The 23,472-nt window shown below is 37.9% G+C and overlaps 1 protein-coding gene across 3 annotated transcripts in view; it reads left to right on the plus strand.

Moving 5' to 3' along the window:
* hdac4 (histone deacetylase 4) overlaps positions 1-21,952 on the plus strand; it is a 195,460-nt gene extending 173,508 nt beyond the window's left edge. For all 3 annotated transcript variants that reach the window (XM_081369248.1, XM_081369249.1, XM_081369250.1), the window contains 5 exons: positions 6,559-6,677; positions 8,752-8,885; positions 19,273-19,357; positions 19,713-19,854; positions 21,783-21,952. In XM_081369248.1, coding sequence (XP_081225374.1) covers positions 6,559-6,677; positions 8,752-8,885; positions 19,273-19,357; positions 19,713-19,854; positions 21,783-21,822 — 520 coding nt within the window. In that variant the 3' untranslated portion in view covers positions 21,823-21,952. The remainder of the gene's footprint in view (positions 1-6,558; positions 6,678-8,751; positions 8,886-19,272; positions 19,358-19,712; positions 19,855-21,782) is intronic.
* Positions 21,953-23,472: the final 1,520 nt, after the last annotated feature.

Below are 23,472 nucleotides of genomic sequence, written 5' to 3' on the forward strand. Positions count from 1 at the left end.
TTTGACTTTTTAGTGTAGTTTATATTGTTATCAGGTTTGCTGGTATCGGATATTTAATTTCTGCACATTTTTGCATTTAGATTACCTTTGCAGTCTTCAAATTATTATTATTATTTTTTAATTTGATAACACTGATGTCATCTTTAACAAACCTCAGAAATTATACATTTTTGAATGTCCTTTTTTATTATGTTGTGATTCCTAATTTCACTTTTAAAACATGGCATTTAAAACATATATGTATATATATGTGTGTGTATGTATATATATATCTATATACAGTAGTCAACATTTGAAGTGGATCAGAAAAGTTCATCAAAGTTTGTATATATATAATTATTTATTTTTTTAATAGTATACAACTGTATTATCAGCCAATTATTGGTTTTCGGCCATGAAATTACGATCAGTCTGCATTTTTACATCAGATGTCAATCCAATGATTAAATAACAAGATAAATCATATGAAAAGATCATGGCAATTCTTTAGTCAACAAGTGTGGGAACCCTGAATGGGCAACTGAGAAGAGAGGTGACGAAAAGACTTTAAAATAGCAGCCGAATGAATCTAGACACCTGTATTTGCGTGTCTGTGAGTGTGTGAGAGTTAGGCTTAACAGTCCAAGTCTGAAGCAAACCCATCAAAGGTCAAAGGGATCTGGCAGAGGCCCTATCATCTTGTGAGAAATGAGCCCTCGGCTTCTCATCTGCGTGTCCTGCTCTGGAGCCTGACGCTGGGTCTCAGGAAGACTCACACGGGAGCTTTTTGAGGAAAACATCCCATAAGACCTGCAGAAACGAGTGAGGTTTAAGAGAGAGGGGCCACTCGCTGGTTCAGCGATGCTGTTGGTCTTCAAAGTGGCGTGGTGTGATTTGATTTGTGTTCGTTGTGTGTCTGTGTGGTCTCGCCAGTGATTAATCCTGCTTTTTTTGTGGCGATTGGATTGAAATGCAGGAATGATCATATCCGTCAGCAGAAGCGGCCGTAAAGCAGCCAAATAAGCTGACAGTCAGCAGAGACAGGAGTTTGGAAGGCTCCCACTCGGAGCAGGATGCCTCTACGTAGCTCGTAAATCTCAGCATCCATGGCCTAATTAGTAAAGCTCTTTTTCATCTCCGCATCAACGCTGTCTGATTCATGAGCGCGCGGGCTTTAAAGAAGACTTTTCCACACGGGCTTGATAATTGATCGTGCGGTTTTTAGAGAAGAGGCGCGTTTTTTGTGGCGGGGGAATGTGATGATGCGAGCAGTTTTGGCGGGCGCCTGAAGCTTGCTCGTCTCTGAACATCAAAGTGGAGAACGGAAGGTTCTGGCCGCTCGCCCGCTCTGCTGCTGTCGTACCGAGGACCCCTCTGTGAGTCTGCGGCTGCCCTGTGAGTGCCTGTGGCCTGTGTGGAGCTTTGATTTGCCCAGGGCTAGACTGGAGGAAGGCTTTGTGTGGGCGCACCACTGCTGTTTCTGGCGAGCTAGGAGGCTCTCGATGGGAGGTGTCACCTGTGATGGAAAGTGTGACCGTTGAGCAAAGCTCAGCCTTTTTTTTTCTCTTCTTGCTGTGTTAGTGAATAAAGGTCTCATTAATAGACGTTCTAGCCTGAGATCTTGACCTTAAAGGGATAGATCAGCCGAAAAGGAAAATTCATTCATTTGCTCACAATCATGTTTGATTTTCTTTCTTTTGCAGAACACTTTCTTGATATTTTAATCAATTTCATTTTCAGTGGATTTAATAAAGGCCTCAAAAGTGTCTGTAAAAAAAATAAAAATAATAATGATATATATATATATATATATACAGCTCACTGATCATTTTTCAGGTGTTCCGTGACAACCAGATATTTCAACAATTACACAGTAAAATTGCCCCTTTTACTTTGTTGCATGGAGGAAGCAGGTGAAATTTTCCACCTCCTACTGGACAGAAACATGAAGTGCTGGAGAGCGGCAGCAACCTGCACACTTTTACTGGACGGCCGCTTAAATATGGGGTTGTCACTTGTCAAAGTACTTGGAGTACTTTTGCGAGTCACTATGTGCTTCCATTATATTGAATTCACCAAACCAGATATTCATTAAAATGCCTCCTTTTGCATTTTGCAGAAGCAGCAGCAGTGGGTGATGTGAATTATTATTATTTTTAAGGGATGCACAATTTATTGGTATCATATCGATTATAGGCTAATATGAGAGTTTAGTGGGTTTATTTTGTGTGTCTGTGTGTGTGTGTGTGTGTTTCATGTATTTATTTTTCATCTATATTCAACAATATTAAATATTTAATTGTTCATGCTTATTTCCCTTTTTTACATTGTGATTCAATTTTCCCTTTTAACACTCAAAGTTCATCTTTATTTTAGTTATTTACTTTATTCTAATAATTTTATAACACTTTTAAATGTAATCTTTAGCAAATAGTGAAATGAATATCTATATTTCATCCTATGCATTATAATGTTGTGACGCCTAAATTCACTTCTAGCGTTAAAAATGATGGATTTTAGATTTTAATGATTTGTTTTAATTTGTTTTTGTTTATTTGGACAAAATAGGATAGAATTTTAACATTGACAGTATATATCAATATTTTTGCTTGTTTTTTTAGGGAAATAATTTAATAAGTCTGTTAAATGTAATCTTTAGTAAATTACAAAATGAAAGTCCCTTTTCCATCCAGTTAATTTTAATGCTAAGATGCTTAAATTCACTTGTAGCATTTAAAATGATTGATTTTAATGTTCTGAGTTTCTTTCATATTTAGTCATTTTAATTATTAATTTAATGTTGACAGTTCCGCCAAAACATGGAATGAAAATTATTATGTTTGGCCTGTTATGTCAGCCAGAATTTTAATATCGGTGCATGCCTAACCTCTACACATCTTTTTTTTTTTTTTATTATTTGATCTTGCAAGTTTTTATTTTCAACCACTGTTTTAAGGATCTCAGCATGCACCAACACGAGTCACTGTTGACTCTCAAAATAGTATCAAGCAAGCTTGTTTTCACTTAGCAGCTGACCACACAGACACCACTGCGCTTTCCCAGACAACACTGAAAACACTGCGTTCCCGTTGCAGCCGTGTGATGGCATTTCAGCCGCTTTTCTGTGACGCAAACCCTGTTGGACTCTCAAAGCCTTCTGTCATCCTTTCTGAAGCCTTTAGACCTCCAGTAAGTCAGGCAGTGCAGTCAGCTGGGCTCGGTGTGGGGCGCAGGGTGTAATTGAGGTGAGGGTAGGTACTTTAAGATGGAAAATATGACACACAGCTGTGGACTTTGGCCATCTTAGGAGTTGGGCCTTTTGCCCACCTTCGGCAAGAGGACAAGTGCCATATTCCAGAGGCCAGTGAAGTTCCAACCACATCCAACCAGAGACCAAGTATATTGTGCAACTGGGCACTACAGTTAATGCAATGCAGAAAAGCTGCGTGTGAAAGAAACCTCCCTGCTAGGAGCATACATGAGTCATCGCCATGTCTAATAATTGATTTTGATTTTTTAAGGAATTTTGAATTTTGGTAAGATGTGTCATGTGAAGGGATATGTTGAATTATTGAGGAATATTTGAACAACTAACATTTTATATAATATAACAAATAAAAAAATATATATATTATATAAATTAAATCATACAATTAAAATGAACTTTTAATTAATTTATATATATATAAAAAAAAAAAACATAATATATGCATTGCTTAAGATTACCACTGAATTAATGAGTGAAATGTTTTCCCAAAAAGGCATCTGTGTTGTAAATTACTTTGGGGTAAGTTGTGCCCGTGGTTCAATCAACTAATAGTGCAGGAAATCTACAATAAAGTACAGGAAATTACAAATAGTGTTATTCAAAAATCGGAACATTATTTCAATGCAATCAAATACTCGTAAATGAATATTAAATTATTTCCTGGCTGTATTATATAAAAGATCTTGGAACAGTGTTCAGCATATTAATTAGACGTTTGATGGGACTGTGCATTAGTATTTTTTTCTAGTTTATGTTAATATTGGTGCTGTCAAATCGATTAATCTAACATAAAAGTTTGTTTTTACACAATGTGGTAAAAGGCATCATCACATAGCCTTCACCACACCTAGAGATTGGCATGGTTTTATTTCAGTTAGCCTAATAGCTGGTTTGATTTGCATTGAGAGATGATCTTATGGAAAGTACTCCATGCCAATCTCTAGGTATGGTGAAGGCTATGTGATGATGTGGGGCTATTTTAATTCCAAAGGCCAAGGGAACTTTATCAGGATGCATAGTATCTAACATAGGGGTGTCCAGACTTATGCACCCTGTATTTTAAGGAAGAACATTTATTTATTTACGATACATTATTCATTCACAAAGAAAATTGGTGTCCTTAAAGGTTGGATTTTTCCTCATTTTTTTTAATTAAGGCATTAAGTTCAATTTCCAAAAGATGATTTTTTTATTCCTCTTTTTAGTCAACTTTAGCATGGGTGTCTAAACTTATGCATAGCACTGTATATATATATATATATATATATATATATATATATATATATAAATTTCATAATTATTATATAATATAATTTATATAAATAAAATATATATCGTATAAATTAAATAAAAATATAAATTTACTTTGACATGCAAAACAGTTTTTAGCATAATCGCTTTTCTCATGTGCATCTTTTAAGCCTTCTAAATACAGTATATGGTCACATGACACAGACTGTTAAATCAGGCAGAGATGACACATCTTACCCCACTCTCCCTCACACCATAAACCTCTACTGCATCGAATCTTTATTAACAGCCATGGAAATGAAGCCTTACACAAATCAAGTCTGTAACGTCAACTACACCTACACTTGAGCACAGAGCGCCAAGCCTCCCGCCCCACCAAGCCCAGTTATATATCCAATTTCTCCAGCTGCAGTTCAGAAAGAGAAATCTGTCGTCTTAATATAGCCTCACAGCTGTGAGCCCAGAAGGAATGCAGGGCCTGGCCGCAGTCATAAACTCAAAGTCAGAATATCCTCCGCCTAATCAATGTGCGTGTCGTCTTCATCCGACGTGAGCTTTGATGACCCTTACAGTCCGATCGGCATTGCCAAGACAAACGCAATCGGAGGGTGTGTGCGTGTGTGTATATGCATGGATGTGTGTGTTATGTGCCTTACAGACAGAACGGCTGGGATTGTTTTCACGCCATGCACACACCCCAGTCATGTTGTCTTACGACCTCTGCTGAGTCCAACGGCTGTCTTTGCAACAGCCAGTCTTGGTTTAGAAATCGCGACTTTACCACAGAATGAGCCGTTAAAACCACATTCGTCCCATGAATCATACTGAATCTAGTCTTGTTTCTTTGAATTTGAATGTCTCCCATGATGGCAACTGGTGTTTTGGGGGAGTTTGGACTATGTTTAACATACAATTGCACTGCTTCATCATCTCTGGGTTGTTCACAAAAAAAAATGGTCGTTTACGTCATTCAAAACCTGTATTATTTTATTCCTGCTTTGAAACACAAAAAAACTATTTGCAAAATGTTCATGCTGCTTTCTTCAATGCAATATGAGTAAATGTCAACCAGGACCTGCTAGCCTCCAAAAAAGCATCATAACAGCTTCCTAAAGTAGTCCATATGAATACATTGTTTTCAAAGACTTAAGTCAAGTCATACAATAGCTTTAACTGAAAATTAAGACACTGATAATTTCACTGATTCACTGTAATTGAATGGGGGGAATGCAGCTATAACATTCTGCTATAAGGGTGTTTCTTCGGCTTTAATGTTCCAGGGATTCACTTTTTTCATTTTGTTAAATGAAGGTCACATTAAAAAACTTTAGTCTTGGAAACGTTATACCATGTACTCATAATTTATTGTTTCTACTTTTCAGATGCCTTTTATTTATAGACTTTATTGTATTACCCTTGTCCCAAACACAGACTTCCAGTCTTAAAACATGAAAATCCATCATAAAAATATGTTTTGTACATTTAAAACTATTGTATTAGACAAAGAGTGAATGTCAAAAAACAATTCAAATTTATTGGCACATTTTGCAGTGTCATTTCCACCACACTGAACAATGTTTCCCCTGATGAAGGTTTAAGCAAGGTAGATATCACTTCTGAACTGTCAAATTATGCAAGAACAGTGAAAATATTATTTAATTGTCTGTATATAGAAGACATAAAATGCGAATTAGTCTTAGCAAGACAGAGGATTTGGTTAAAATGTCATTTCCACCACCAATTCCATCACAGAATGCTATTAAAAACAATACATAAAATGTGATAGGGTGGAAATGGCACTGTGGTGGTATTTATATTTGTATTTTTTTCAATTAAAAAGTTCACATGTGACTCATGTTATCCACTAATGGACATTATTTTCTATGTCCAGAGGGACAAAAGTGCCCATAGTTGAAAAACCATCTAAAAATATCTCCACCAAAGTAAGTAAATAATCAAGAGTTGGGACAAAATGACGGTGAATAAATAACGATGTTTGTTTTTGGCTGAACTATTCCTTTCCGAAACTCATGTGGTCTTGTTTTTGTCTTTTTTTAAAGGACGGTGGTGATGCCTATTGCGAATGAGTTCGCCCCGGACGTGGTGCTGGTTTCTTCGGGCTTCGACGCTGTGGAGGGGCACCAGCCACCTCTGGGAGGATACAAACTCACGGCTAAATGTAAGCGTTCTGCGTTTCCCTGTACTTGGGAACATTCTCGTGGAATGAAGCGGTTCAGAGCAGAAAGATGAGTCATTGACGTGGAAGTCAGCCTTTGTCCCACTCCTCTCTCTCTCTCGCTCATTTCTCATGTCTAAAAGCTTTCATTTCAGGCAAATTTATCATGTGCTAATACCACAAAAACAAGAGACCACACTCTTGTGTGCAAAGTCTAATCCCTGAAGGGAGGGATTGTACCAGTCATCCTGTCTCATGCTTCCAGATCCCTGATGTTTTTCCTTTATTTTTTCCCCCCATGTGTGCATAATATCAAGAAAGCATTCCAGGCTTGTTTCTAAATCAAACATTTAATGATTATACAGCACTTGTTATTGGGGTCCAAAAGGCTGCTTTTATCCTGTTAGAGGGATCATAAGGCCAGCTCTTGTAGATTACATCTCCTGGTCATGTCAGCGCTGGAAACGCAAAGTAGAAACACTGTTGGCTTAAAACATTTGCCCAGAGTCTAAAGAAAGACAGGTTGTCCGGTCTGAATTTGCACCATTCTTGCATCTAAAAGTGAACTTTAAATCAGATTCATTCCATCTGCTGATCTAAGAATGATTCGATCTGTGCCGGCGTTTGTTTTTCATTTTTCCGCTTAACTTAAAGGAACAAGTCACCCAATAAATATGTCTGACGTTATGCTCTCACCCTATTGTCGTTTCAAAATTAGTACGTGGTTTTTGTCTCGTTTAAAAAGGACGAAAAAACAAGGCCACATTATTTGTAGGCCATATGTCAAGTCTGAATGAAACACATTTTTATTGGCTTATCTTCCTCTCTGCAAGTGCTCATAAAAGTCTCAAATTAAAATATGGTGAATATGGTGACATTCAAATTAGACTAGTTTCACCAAGTTTGGCATCTTTGACAGCAAACACCATTGGTTTTTGTTTGTCATAACTGAACATGGTGTGACAGTTTAAAGGACTTTTTTCATGAAATGGAGTCATAAATAGCGTTTTTTGTTTCCCCACACAAAGCGATCATATGACTTCAGGAGACTTGAAATATAAAGTCCACGTGTCGTACAGTCTACTTTTATGATGGTTTATGGAGTGGACTTAGTCATCATGAACTTTCATTGTGTGGACAAGAGCTTCGTAAATATTCTCCAAATTCAAAAATAACGCGTTTGGAACGACACAAGGATGACTGATAATATTCCTCTCTACCGGAACTGTTCAAATTATACACCACGTTTTTTCAACATTGACAGCAAACGCCATTAGTTCTTGCATGTCATAACTGATTTGATGAAGAATTAGGTTTTTCAGTGAATTACATCTTACAAAGCTATTGAAAAACTTTGTACAGACTTCTTTTACAATGCTTTTTGGGGTGGAAGTGGTCATGATGAATTGTCGTTGTATGGGAAAGGGCAGCGTAAACATTCTCCAAATGTCTCCTTTTGTCTTCCCATACAAAATAACAGCATAAAAGTTTGGAACGTCACGACGGTGCATAAATAATAACATATTTTTTTGTGTTGGGAGTACCATTCCTTTAAGAATGATGTGCACAAGCACAGTATGCGCATCATTATTCAGAGTAGCTGCGGTTCTGGTGCAATTTGTGTTGCATTTGATATGTTGCATAAAGTTTGTATCAGGTTCTCAGTGGTTGAGCTGTACTGGACGGTTCCTTCTCTTATGGACTGCAGACGTGTTGAAGAACATCCCATTGGACCATGTCATGCCAGTAAAGAATTAAAACGAAATAAACGAAATAATCATCTAGGATGGCCTTGAATGTGATTCTTTGGGAAAGGGAGGTATAGCCGGATACATATATTCAAACAAAGATCAAAAGATGCCTGGAGCCAAAAAACCAAGCCACATTTATTAAAATTAAACCTGCCTCGGATTACATGTTTAGTCCCAGTAAATCCAGAGTGTTGTCTTTTTAACGGAGAGAATGTGATGTAATACTGTCTTTCTTTTCCCTCTTTATTTTTTTCTTCATCTCTGATTCCTTTGATCAAAGGCCAGCCATTGGTTTCTATAACCCCCTCTTGTATTTCCTTTGGCAGGTTTTGGCTACCTGACCAAGCAGCTGATGGGACTGGCCGGCGGCCGGCTGGTGCTCGCGCTGGAGGGGGGTCACGACCTCACCGCCATTTGCGATGCCTCCGAAGCATGCGTTTCTGCTTTACTTGGAATCGAGGTAAGAGCAGACTGGAGATCAGACGGGGAGGGTGACTCAGGGATGGACGGGGCTTTATGAATGGAGGAAAACATGAAGGGATTTTACAGAATGACAACATCCTCCAGTGTTCAATAATATGGATTTTATATCCAGCTTTTCAAGTTGTACTTGTCTTGAGAGAAAAATGGATAGTTTTAAAGGTGAAGTTATTTCTGCAGTTCTAATGACACTGAACAGAACTGGAAAAATAATGGCTGTTCTAGTTTCAAACAGATTCAACTCTTTCATTAATTGGACAAACAGTTAGTTCCACCTCGCTCACGACATTATTTAAAGAAATGATGTTATCAATGATGCCATTTGATACAACGGACATTACAAACTCAACATATCTACACTCTAGTGTGTATATGAAGAGTTCAGATGCAAAAGCCTCTAAGTGCCATCTGAAATTTTCTTCTAGAATGATAATTTTTATCAAGCTTGTATGTTTATGTTCAGTTATTTCACTTTAATTTCAATGAAAATTAGCTATTAATTGTCATTAAAGTGAAATTACTGAACAAGCTTGATAAAAATGCTAATTTTAGAAGAAAATTTCAGATGGCACTTAGAGGCTTTTGCATCTGAAGTCTTCATATATATATATATATATATATATATATATATATATATATATATATATATATATATATATATATATATACATATACATATACATATATATATATATGTGTGTGTGTGTGTATGTGTATGTATGTGTGTATGAAGACTTCAGATGCAAAAGCCTCTAAGTGCCATCTGAAATTTTCTTCTAGAATGATCATTTTTATAAAGCTTGTATATTTAAGTTCAGTAATTTCACTTAAATGACAATTAATAGGTAATTTGCATTGCCATTTAAATGAAATTATTGAACTTAAATATACAAGCTTTATAAAAATGATCATTCTAGAAGAAAATTTCAGATGGCACTTAGAGGCTTTTGCATCTGAACTCTTCATATATATATATATATATATATATACGCGTTTGTCTCTGTGTAAATTGTATATATACATACACACATATAGTATATATATATATATATGTGTGTGTGTACTTGTTTTATTTATTTCATATAGAATTTATTTTTACAGGAAACTGGAGTGTAGACGGGTTAAGTGTGTAATTTATTTATTTTTATTATTTAATTAATAATAATAACAATAATAAATGAAATAGTAACTAAACTCCACTTTCCTGCAAGAAATGGTATATATACTCAAAGTTTATACTCAAGTATAGTTATTTTTTTATTATTAAGATTTCTTTGAGACACATAATGAATTTTATACAATTATTATTTAGTTAAATAACCAATTTTAAGCGTTCCTGTGCAGTCTTAACAGTCGGTCCATGCTGGACATTGTGTTTCTGTTTTTACAGTGTCACACTTAGTGAATTTTGTGTTAAGTTAAAAAAAAGTTTGAGTTTTACAAAAGAATCCCATCATGTGTCTTCTAGCTGACTTTAAGAGCAAGTCTTCTGCATAGCAGTTCTGCATACTGATAACTGGCCAAACTGAGCAAGTGAATGTTCCATCAGCTGAGCTGAAGCTGTTTTTTTTACTGGCCCTGGGCCTTGTTCTCAAGCCCTGTCCTCTGTCCTCCCACCCAGCTTTTGTATAGGGTGTCACAGACTAGATGTTTGTCAGGGTGTGTGTTTAACAGCACTCCCTTTGTGCTGGCCAGCCACCAAGGTTCAGCTGACACAGTCAAAGTCCAGTCTGAGGGTGGGAGTGAAAGAATAGCGAACGGTTCACTGTCCGCACATGGAGAAACAAGACAAATGAAGCTTTGGGGCGTCATTCATCCACTTGTCTCTGTGTCAGAGGAAGAATAATTTCTTTTATGTTCCCATCTCTCATCTTCACTGCTATTCTTTCTCTTCATCTTCTTTATTCATGGCCTTTCCTTTCTCTTTCTAAATCAAATACATTCTCATTTTGGCTCTGCTTTGCTGTCTAAACAGCAGCCCAAATGAACCTCATAAGTGATTTGGAACACTGTACATAGACATCAACTTATTGCATCCATCCTCAATTGATTTCAATAGCATTTGACATCGGCATGTTGCTAAGCTAAAGATGCGATACTCTAATCAGCTAAAACTGTTGTTGGACCTGTGATGCCTTGAAATGTTGCCTGTGTTGGCAGCTCACTATCTCCATTCTTTCTTGGAGATTTTGTGTTCTCTGTCTCTTCCAGAAAGGCTCTCTCGCACTGTTTGACGTGACAGACAACTAGTTGTCCAGTCTGGTTCCTTTCTCCTTTCACTCGGCACAGGTTTTTTGAGGGTGCGGTTAATTCTGAAAATGTATTGGTGTGAGTTTTTTTAAAGAATGCAGTTGTCACTCCCATAAATAATCATACTGTGTGTGAACGTAACCGTATTAAAGAGATACTTCACCGATTAGCATTATGCTTTGTATCAGTAGAAACCCTGTAGTATTTTCGAATGACCGTGCTTCCCTCCCTCATGTCCCCCTGAGACGAGAGATTTCTGTATTGTGTGTCTGGAAAAAAACCTCTGATTACGCAAAAATCGTCATTTAGCTCATCAGAGGCTTTTTTTGTCCAGAGGCGAGAGACTACAGCCAGTAGGAGGAGCTCGTTCCACATTTTCAACCCGCCCATAGGGGGATCTCACGATAAAACGGCGTCTTTTCCGTTTCGAATCAACTAGTAGACTAGTTGTATAATTTCTTCCGATATTGCCCTCTGTAACCGGTAGGCGTGGCTTGGGAGTGGCCTCGTAGGGCAGCGAAGCAAGTGCATTCTGGGAGTTGTTGTCATTATCTGGCTTTTCTCAGTCTAGAAGGCACCAAGTTCTGAAATAATTTCACATTTCTACTACATAAATTACCCAATTTAAATACACATTCATCTTTCCAACGGTGAAATATCCCTTTAAGGACTCAAATACAGGACTGACAACTGTACACTGCTGCTGTGTGAACATGGTTTCTGACTGGTAAACATGGTTATTATGTTGCTTCTGCTATTTAGGGATAATACAATATATCCTGCGTCCTCCTTAATAGGCTCACCTTGGGTTTCTGATCATGCAAGAGTGGTATTGACGTGTATATGTAGGTAGTAAAGCATTAATGTTAAATCCTGAAAGTCAAATACATTGTTTTATCAAAACGCAAAATTTGATCCTTCATGATATGAGCCCTTTAAAAAAATGAGATCAAAGAAATAGAATTAGAAAACAAAGGACAGATAACAGGGACTACTGCAGCTCCATGTGTGAAACAGTTTTTGTTTCGTTTAATACATGCTTTAAATATGTTTTATTCTCAAGAATTAATAGAGCCCTGATGTTGACTTCATAAAAACAGTCATATTTTGTCTATGATTCGTTTGACAGAATTGCATACAAAAATAGGTTTAAGTGAATTGACAGGCCTTCGGACATCAGAAATTGCGTGTATTTTGAGAGAGTGACGATGTGGCACATCCTTACAGAGTTGACTTCTATTGGTTAAGGAGTGAACCTGTTGAAACCATCCATGCAGACCCATTGAGCCTCTAAAATACGATCCCAGCCCATGTGGATCCCGACATTTACACTTGTGCTGAGTTTATACAGCTTCCCAGAGGCTAGCTTAGCTGAGCGCGGGGACTTAGTGTTCAGAGCAGGGCTCATTCATTTTGCCACTCTTACGGTCAGCTGAGAGGACGGGCCTCATTCCTGGTGTTATTGAAGCTCTAGAGACAAGCCTGTAAATACATTCCTGGAACAGTAAAAGTGAGCTGTCTCCACTCCATTTCTGGGGATGAGAAGAAAATAAACAGGATAATAAAACAAGGTGAGAGTGGTTGTGTGCTCTTCTTGACTTCTGCTCCAGAAATTAGACATATGTTAGGTAGTTCTGTCACTATTTGACACTTTTGGTATGCTACAGACATTTCAGATGTTAGAACAGTAAATGCAGTAACATTATAAAATATTATAACAATTTAAAATAAATATATATTTTTTTAAATCAGCATCATTACTCCAGTCTTCTGTGTCACATGATCCTTTATATATATATCTTTCTAATATGCTGATTTGCTGCTTAAGAAATGTTTCTTATTATTATCAATGTCATTTGTGTTATGTAATATTTTTGTGGAAACTGTAATCGATTTTTTTTTCAAGATTCTTTGAAAGTTTAAAAGAACGGGATGTTTGAATTAGAATTTTATTTTTAACAACGTGGAAGTCTTTACTGTCTCTTTTGATTTAATGTCCTTGCTCAATGCAACAAGAATTTGCCTTACGCAATCAACAAGAATTTTATTTATTTATATAAACATACTAATCATAATGTATAATAAGAATAATATTAAATATTACAGAATAGAATATAAACTCTAATCATTATAATCAGATGGATGGATAGATAAATGGATGGATGGATAAATGGAAAGAGAAAGAAAGAAAGCAAGAAAGAAAGCAAGAAAGCAGCTAGTGTGACCTGTACATGTGCATGGGATAGGAATGAACTTTTTCTCTTACCCACAAGGCACTGTGTGTCTCCACAGTCACAGGCTTGTCAGAAAATAAATGCACTAACTGATCTGGACCTGTTTGCTTTTAGAGTAGAACCACATACTAGCAGTCCTAATGCAATAATCATAATCGGTTTACCTGCGCCAGCATTCGGTCGGTGGCAGACAGCGAGTCTGCAGGCCCGCCTGACGCTGCCTTCATCTCCAGTTTGCCCCATGGGAAGGTTAGTTGTCATAGCAGGAAAAGGATAAAGGAGACGGAGGCATTGAGCAAGCAAAACTGCTCAGTAAGGGCCAGTTTCAGCTGCCTATCGAGTGCACTCCCTGGAGGGATGTTCAGAGGGGGCTCGGAGTATCTCACGCTCGCTCTCTTCCCTTTCAGCTTACAGACGCTACCAGCGGCCCACCTGAAAGCAGTTATCTTCACACCTCTCGCAGACCGGGGAGACACATGCAGACTTAAAGTAATCAAAGGAAATTAGGAAGCACAAAGTACAGAGGAAGCGTATGTCATAAAGCTCGCGAGTGGAAGGACTGACTATCCCATGAGCATTGGACACAGAACAACTTATGCCCTCTCCAGTGCATGTTGTTTTAATACGCAAAGAGTTCATTGGCTTGTCTCTGCCTTATTTGTCCAAGTATAAAAATTGGAGGCCTTGTTTAGATTCTTGTGGAGTATCATGCATGTTTTTCATGGCACCCATTCAGGGGGTTTTCAAAAGGGGCTGTCATTTGATAACCCTAGCAAGATGTCTCAAATGCCCCGAGAAGAGAAGCGCAGGCCAGATAGTAGATATTAAGAAACGAGAGCACAGACTGTAATCAGTATTGCAGGAAGCAGGTGTTTTATCATTGCATTCAAGCCCACATTGTAACGGAGGTGAAGTTCAGGGCAGTGAGTAGATGATGTCGATAGAGTCTGAGAGCTTTCGAGAGCGTGTTTGAGTGTGTTTGAACTAGAGACTCATGGGATAACAGGTGCTCCAGCTACCCGAACCTCCACTCCGCCTGGTTTGCTCATTCGCTCGTCTATAAATTGAAAGGTAAATCAAGCTCAATAGAGTGCTTTCATTCAAAAGTAAACCAATTTATTTATTTTAGGAATCAATTACACCATTTTTTTTTTACATGTGTGTTCTGTAGTTTAAAAGAGAAAATGATTACACTAAAACTGAACACACTACATAATAAAAGGCAGTTGTTTGCAAATGTAGTTATAATAGATCAATCATCTTCATCGTTACAGAAGGATTAATTGAGACTGATTTGAATCTTCTGATAGCATTGGCTGCATTATCCATTCCCAATGTATAATAGATTATAGTGTTATGTAAATAATATAAAGATATGTTGTTAAAAATATAATATGATAATAATGACTAATAATAACAGAAGTACTCTAATCTGTAATATGTAAAGATTACATTGTTTAATAATTATTTTTGTTAAATATAACAATATAATCTTTAAATGTTACAGAGTTTAATATTTTGGTTATAATTTCTAGATATTTATATTTTTTTCTATAATAATAATATTATTACTTTATATTTTTTTTACAATATACCTGTAATATAATCTGTAGCTATAATATGTCATTATATTTATTTTAATGTAAAGCTGTTTTAAAATTATTATAATTTATATATATATACACTGATATATACACTGTATGTATATATATATATATATATATATATATATATATATATATATATATATATATATATGATCATTATAATTCAATAATATTTAAAGGAATATTCTACTCCATAATTTTTATATTATATTTAATAATATTTAGAATGATTACACATAAAGCAATATAGTCTTTAAATATCAATTGAATATCATTTATCAATCACAAGCAATCTTATGGTGTTTTTGTACATGTCATCTAAACCTAAGTACAGTTTCCTATAAAGACCAAAAATATTTGGCGTTACACGAATTGTCATAAGCGAACCGCGCTGACACTATCCGGGTTCCCTGCTGTTCATGGAGCGAGAGAGTGAACGATTGAGCCGCTTTACAGCGCAGCAGCCTCCTATGTGACTGTGGTCATTATATTGAGCGTTTAACTGCCTGTGCTGGTGTGTGTGAAATATACTTCCTCTTGTTTAAAGGCAGGTAAAGAGAAAGAGGCACTGTTATAATGAGGATTGTGTTTCCTTTGAAAATGAGTCAGATCAGGGGCGGTTCTGATGATCAGTTCTCTCACTGTTATCCGTGAGTAACCAAAGGTTTCGCTAGTTAAATAGCTCATGAATGATGCTTCGACTCTGACGTCATTCAGCCTTGAATCCATGACTCATTGATGGATGTGTGCAAGCAGATGTTGTTCTCAAATTGTGGTCATTAGCAATTATATGATAAACAACGTCCTAATAAGCTAATTGTTGCCAGTCACCATGAGGTTTTTCTCTGTGTTTACCCAACAGCTACAGTAAACATGCAAGCTTTAACCTATGTGACCTGGGCTTGATTTCCAGAATTTTCTGTCCTGTAAAGGACTGTTTATTAGGTCACTGCAATCAAATTAGCAATTTCAAAATAAACTGTAATCAGCTCTGTCAGGGCTGGTCATGAATGTCCTTCTAGTAAAATCATTTTCAATGCATTAATGCAGTGGTACATTATAGTTACAAAAGACTTCCCTAGCTCCCATATCATGTTCACTTTAACACATTTAAAGGGGCTATATGTAGAATTCAGATGAATACTTAAATATGTGCTGCAAGCTTTCCTTTCAATAACAAAACAAACCCAACAAAAAATCACAGCTGTGAGAAAACAGCTGTTGAGAAAGCATCTGATCATTCGACAGCATCATGTCGACAGATGAAGTAATTATAATTACACTGTTATGATAGTTTGGATATAAAGTATGTTTGAGACTATATACTATATATAGATCTGGCTATGTGAGACTATAGTTTGAATTAATCCCTTTTCTTTGCATGACTTTGACAGTACAATACTTTCGGCATTATACTGAACATTGTATAAGCATTCATTTCATGTGTCATAGAACGAAGCATTCTTTGGGTTTTTGGCCCAAAATATAAAAATACAGGCTTTCATAGACAACCTGGGAAGTCGGGGAAGGTCTATTTTTTTCCGTTTTTGCAATGCAAAATACAAAAAGCGATTAATACATGAAAATTCTTACTTAAAGCCCCTTTAAATCTACCATGTTGACTATACACACAAGAACCAGTGGGGTTCTCGCCACCTTCTTCTCTGGTGATGAGTATGCAGATCTGAATGCAGAATTTTGAGTGAATCATTTCTGTCTGTTTTCATTCAAAGTAAACAGAAGTCTTGGAATTATGCATTAAAACATTAAAAACTGAAAAAATATAGTTTTCATTGATTTTACCGATAAAACTGTTCCATTATTTATCCGGAAAAAAATATAAATCGGAAAGTGCTAACTAAATAGTTTTAGTGGCACATCGCCCAAAATACTGAAAACCACTACCTTAATGTATTGCAGACTATCAAGCTTTATTTTGTTTTTCCTTCTCTGCACTATTGCATGTTCTTTTGGTAACCCTGTTTTGCATGAAGTTCCCAGTTCGCTTGGCTTCATCCATATTTGAAGGACGTGCCCCGTTCTCAAACAGTCAGAATTTATATTGCTGCAGGCAGATTGACAGAAACTATCCTAACAAAAGCTTTTCTTTTTCCTGGAGAATGTGAAGGTCCTCACACAGTCAGGCCGCGGGCGAGGGCGAGAGGGAAAATCAAATAAATCCCACTGTCATGGTGGATGCCGGCAACTGGCATGTGTTTCATACCTGCCAAGCAGCTTGGCGTGCGCTGACAAGACCTATTAAAGTTTATAGACGTGCAGCAGGGCCGTCCATCACGATGACGGACAGGTCGCCCCCCCTCCCCCTCGGCCAGTGCCAGGGCAGGACAGGGTCGCGACCGCAGCGGGACTGGAGAACTGAGAGGGGCCGGGCTGAACTGGGAGGATTCCTATGGGAGCGTACCGGGGGGACGAGTGTTGACCTACAGTCACACTGCACAGCGGGAAAGTGTGAATGAATGACCAGCTGGCCTCACACACACGCAGACTTTTCACCCCTCCATATGGGACTGCTGCCTTCAAGTCATGTCGGAACGATCATATTTACGAGATGAACACCACCGCAATGTTGTACCTGTGGGAAAATCTGAATTTTCTTTAAGGCCGGACTTTCTGAGCTGGCAACGTGTCGTTTGAAGAATTATGGCGGATGCAAATTGATATTGAGCATATTGATGTTTTAGATAGCCCGCCTGCATCCATATAGTTTTTACGCACATTTTTTATATTGTGTGAAAATGTTGGATGGAAACACCAAGATTCAAATCAAATTTCAAATACAATATTCATATGAACACTTTATATATACATAAATGCATTGGATGGATGGACGGACGGACGGACGGACGGACGGACGGACAGACAGACAGATAGATAGATTTTCTCTTAAAGGTGCTATATAAATAAAATGTACATAACTCATATAAATAAAAAGAGTTTGCTTACACTGTGTGTTTTCTAATATTTTGGTACTTGGGGTTTGATATGTCGTGCCACAGCAGGATTAAAGTCTCCTCAGACGGCCTTTCCCAACGCCTCCAGTCCTCCTGCCCTCGTCTTATTTGTTTTAATTAAACCAAAGCTTCCAGCTCGGCCAGGAGTAGAGAATGATCTCTCCCTCCTCCTTTCATTCTCTACACTTGATAATATTTCAAAATCACTCCACCCTGTTTTCATGTTTGTTTTTTTCTTTTCTTTTCTTTTTCATGTAAATGGTTTATGAAGGATGAATGACAGGACGCATGCCCTTTTCTTCATCTTTAATGTTTGCATATGAAACGCTTGGCTGTAGATTTTCATTATTTTTTTTGCGTGGGGGTGAAAAAATGCAGCCGAGAGCCAAGGGGAAATGGAATCATTCCACATGAGGAATGCAGCGTCGCACACTGGCTGTTTCCTCTGGGCCGTGGTCTCGCTGGTCCCTGAGCTGTCGTGAGGGTTTGCCGGAGCATGAGGTCTCGTTGCCCACGCGCTGTGACAAAGCACAAAGCCCTGCATTGTTGGCTAGCTTTAAAGCACAGCATTCAGCACATCTGTGAGCCGCCGTTAGAGCGTAAACACAACCTTGCTATTAATACATTTATTGACAGGTAGACATCGGTGGTCCCTGAAAACAATAACTAGCAAGGTCTGCTTCCATAAATAACCTGATGAAGATGTGGATTTGTTGTATATTTTCTCCAAAATCATATAGTTTTGTGTTAAAAGTTAGCATGAAAAGTTATCACCTTTTCTTCCCTATTGTCTTCTTCCGTGTTGTGATGGGTATCCGAGTGAAATGGCTTCTCAGACAAGAATAAATGTAGGGTGGCATTTGCTTTTTTTCTGTGGGGAATTGATTTGATGGTTGTGGTTTGCTATTGGTCGATCTCATGAGTGACAGGTTGCCCCGCCCTCGCTCCAGTAAACTCGTCATCAGAGATGTCGCTGCAAAAGTTATTTTCATTCAAAATTATGAAGGCACATGAATAAATAAAAAAAGATGCATACAGATAAATCATGTATAATTAATACTACAATATTCCATAAAAAAATAAGATTTGTCAATTTCATGGTGACTAAACATTGAGGATAGAAATACTCAATAATTATATATTTATGATAAACTCAATGCTTATATACATACATACATATGTATGATATACGTATAATATATATAAGCATTGAGTTTTGTATCAATTATTTAATTTAAAGCTTCATTTAAAGGGATCTTTGTCCAGTCTATTGTTTAATCTTAAATCTGTGATCTTCCCTCCAGTTGGATCCTCTTCCTGAAGACGTGCTTCAACAGAGGCCGAACCCCAATGCCATTCACTCCATGGAGAAAGTTCTGGAAGTCCAGAGTGAGTGCAAACACACTTTCACGATTCATCCACTGATGCACTGATGCATATTGTACACACCATTCAAAAAAGATTTGTTTTTGTGTTTGTAGTATAGTTTATCAGATAAACTTGCCCCTGAACAATGTGTAAAAACAAAACAAATTGTGATTGGTCGCATATCATAAGGTGTCTTCCTCTTCGAGTGGGCAGTTTTTGGTGAGAATATTCTGCAATATGGACTAGACTTCTGTTTAGTCATAACTCTGGCATGCATGCGATCTCTTTACGTGCTATTTGTATTTGACATCTTACACCTCTACATAAAGCTTTTAGTCACATTTAAGGCTGAGCTTTGACCTTGTTTTGTGCCTAGGTAAATACTGGCGCTCGCTGGAGCGATCTGCCTCGACTCTGGGCTACTCTCTGCTGGAGGCTCAGAGATGTGAAACTGAAGAGGCAGAGACGGTGACCGCCATGGCCTCCCTGTCTGTGGCCAACAAGCACATGGGGAAGAGGTGCAGTTATATTTGAGTTTGTATGCGTGTCTGTGTTGGACATATGGCACTTTCCACAAATACGGTTTTGGTCCTGTTACTTAAAAAAAAAAAAGGCACCTGTAAGGCACATATAGCGTGTTTTACCTTTAATTACCAATATTTATTTTATTATGTATAAAATACTTTTTACTTTACAAAAGATATATATTTTAAGGTTAAAATATAAATTATAATAATAAATGACCTCCTTTCATTGAATTTGCTTAAAAATGAGTTTCAGCCTGTAATTGTTACCTTATTCCTGGAATGTGTCATACATTTGCTCATAGCAGGCCTCCTGTGTGTGTCTGTTTATGTGACCCCCATGTGTATTTATGGTCGTGTGAGGGGGTCCAGAGGTACAGGACAAGTGTGTGCATGAGCCGTGATAGGCAGGCGGCCGGTTCGGGGCAGACGTCCAGCAGCATCAGGCTTCTGAGAGACACACACTGCCAGAGTCCTAATTAAAAACACTCAGGAAACATTGAGCACAGATGCTGGACCTTCCTTACACACTCACACTCTTACACTCTCGCATGTGTGTATACATGTGCCCGGCACAGGTTCAAACTTACATTATTTCCTGTTATTCCTATTAGGGGCCAAATGCCGAAAATGCATTGACACCTATTTTAACTTTATTTTCCTCTTTTCTGTTCTCTGGCTTGGTGTCTGTGGCAGCCACACTTGATTGTGGAAGCTCCAAAACTCTCTGCGCCAATTTTGGAGTCTGTCTCTCAAACAGTGTACCGTCACCAGACAACAGTTCAAAGTTTCATCAACGTTTTAGCTAATAACTTTTTAAACAAAATTATTTTTTCCTCTCCAGATCCTTTGAAAGTTCCATGAATCTGGTTGTTTCAATTTCCTCCTGATTTCTTCCTAAATTCTCAAATAGAATATTCAAATTTTGTAAATCTCCACCATGGCATGCACCATTTCTGTCATTTCAAATGAATTTGCATCCTTTTTTTATGCTTCTACTCCTACAAAACTGGTTCAGATCATATTCAGACCAAGACACAGAAATCCACTAAGTGTATTTTTTATGTCTTACACTATTCTCAAGTAATACCAGCAAATTTGACACCAAACAGGAAGTTTGATGATTTATCTCTGAAATGAGTTTGTACACTTTGTACACACTGCTGTCAATGGAATACCATATATATATTCCCTGGGAATACTATATAAATTCAATTACAGTGCCACCTACAGGTCAAATACTAGGTCAAATCTGCTCTTAACATCAACACATAAACTGATTGTTCAATGGGAATGTCACTGAGGTGAATGGCTCCATAATTATATATTTATATATATTTAAATATATAACTATATTAGCATCTCCTTACTGAAGTAATATGGGTCTTTTTTAAAACATTATTTTTGAGTAATGTGTGTAATATATTTGTGTAAGTGTTTTAAAAATTATTTTTATTCATTGAAATAAAGTTGAAATGATATAAAATATGAATATCAGATGAAAATTAGAAATGTTTCCTTGGCAACTAACTGAAATAATTGTAACTTCAAGAACTAAAATGACTAAGCCTGAAATAAATGAACGCAAAATAAAATCACTAAATCAGACAATAAAATGAAAACTGAAAATGTTAATGTAAAAATAAAATCTTTTTCAAAGTTTTTGTATCTGTGTGTGCGTGCGTGCGCATGTACAGGGTTCCCAGAGGCAAGGAAACCTGGAAATCTTTTTGGAATTTTAAAATTGATTCCCATATATATATATAATTAATATAAAATCTTTAAGTCATGAACATTCATGGTGAATATAAATTAATTTGTATTTTAATGTCACGAATGTCTTGAAGTCAAAAAAAAATAAAAAATGTGGAAAGCTCTCATGTGTGATGTAACTCAGACGGTTTGTTTGTGTCGCCCCACAGGACAGAGGAGGAGCCTATGGAAGAGGAACCTCCATTGTAGAAGGTCCGCTCGAATGCCTTGGTGACCCTCTCAGCTCAGAGCCTCTTCAAGGCCTCTGACGTCACTCTACTCTCTCCATCCGTTTCATTTTTTGTCCCGCGATGTGCGCACTTTGAGCACGGGATCCGAAACGGCCTGAAGAAATCTCCGTGACACCCAGAGTGCGACAAACGTCTCAGCCGTGTTAGTCTCTGTCCGTGGCAGCAAGTCCAGGATTGTGCATCCTGGTCTGTCCACAGGGACATTTAACATTCGAGCAGGACATAGACTCATGTTTCATTGTTAGATGTGAGAGCTGGTGCTTTCGACATGAACCTTTTTTCAATATTTTCCAGAGCCACTATAGTCCACATGATTGATTTCGGCTGTGGGGTCTCGTTGCGGCCTACGTCTTTTTATTTGTTGTTTGTCTGTTTTTCTTTCTTTTTTTTGGGGGGGGGGGGAGAAAAAAGTGACTCGTTCCATTCTCCATCCGAGTCAGCGCTTCTGACATTCACGACGAGAGACCCGCAAGGGTGGACGATGTGACTGTGAGAGAGGGCGAAGGATTCTGGGAAGCCCCGACAGAGAGCCATGAGAGTGACAATTTGAGTTTGTGCCTTTTTCAAAAAGAGTTCCCGTGACGGATCGAGAAGAACATTGCCTTAAACTAGTTACAGGAGGGGAAGACGTTTCGCCGCCTCGGTTTTTCTTGTCGCGACGGCCAAAGGCTGGCCTAAAGAATCGAGAAACCCTCAGCATGTTTACCAGGAAACTCCCTGCAGATATCTTCATGTTTCACACGCATTATGACCTGTTTTATGTTCCTTCATTTTTTACTGTGCTTGTGTTGGATGTTACATGACTTTAAGTGTCACTGACAAGCGAACTTTAAGGTAGTTGCCTGCCAGCCATCCAAGGGCGAAATTTAGTTGAATTCTCCAACGCTTTAGAAGGCAAGCCAATGTAGCGACTCATTTCAACTCTAATGACCAAATACGAACTTCTTCCTCCTCCTCCGAAGAAGAAGAAAGGTTGACCAGCATGCAGCTTTCCATCTGCCAAGTTAGGAATTCAACCATCGTAGACTAACAGCGCCAACGAGCATGAGTTTGCTGTTAACCCACTAGCTGCGAGCATATAGGATAGGGCTGCGATGACCACGCGTCATACGATTTGTAGTTCCAGACAAACTTTCTATTTTTCCTTCTCTCAACATGTTGTACTTTTATATAGCTATGAATGTCTAGTTTTCCGGTTACTTTACAGTTAATCAAAGGGCACTAGCGTATCACTACTATTATTCTACTCAGCAGATGGTCAGTTTTATTGACACCTTTGAAACAAGCGGAAAAGGGCTGGTTACCGATTTTAAATGTACCACTGAGCCTTCAGACGTGCCACCTGGTGAGATTTAGCGCTGGTTTCCTGCCGACAGGCCCGAGCGAGGAGGGTTACGGGCCTTTCACTAGGGGCAGGTGCTACTGAACATGTGCTCGTCACATGACACAATCCAGGAAGTAGCGGGACCACCAGCTTCCACTCAGAAAACAATCGTAAACGCCTCTGAGAAGACTGTGATACTCAGACAATCTGCATGGGACATTGACATAGTCGCCGACGCTTCGAAATGGCACATAGAATTGTATATATACGCAATTATGCATGCTG

The sequence above is a fragment of the Scardinius erythrophthalmus genome, assembly GCF_964197995.2.
Source record: "Scardinius erythrophthalmus genome assembly, chromosome: 6".
NCBI classification, from domain to species: Eukaryota; Metazoa; Chordata; class Actinopteri; order Cypriniformes; family Leuciscidae; genus Scardinius; species Scardinius erythrophthalmus.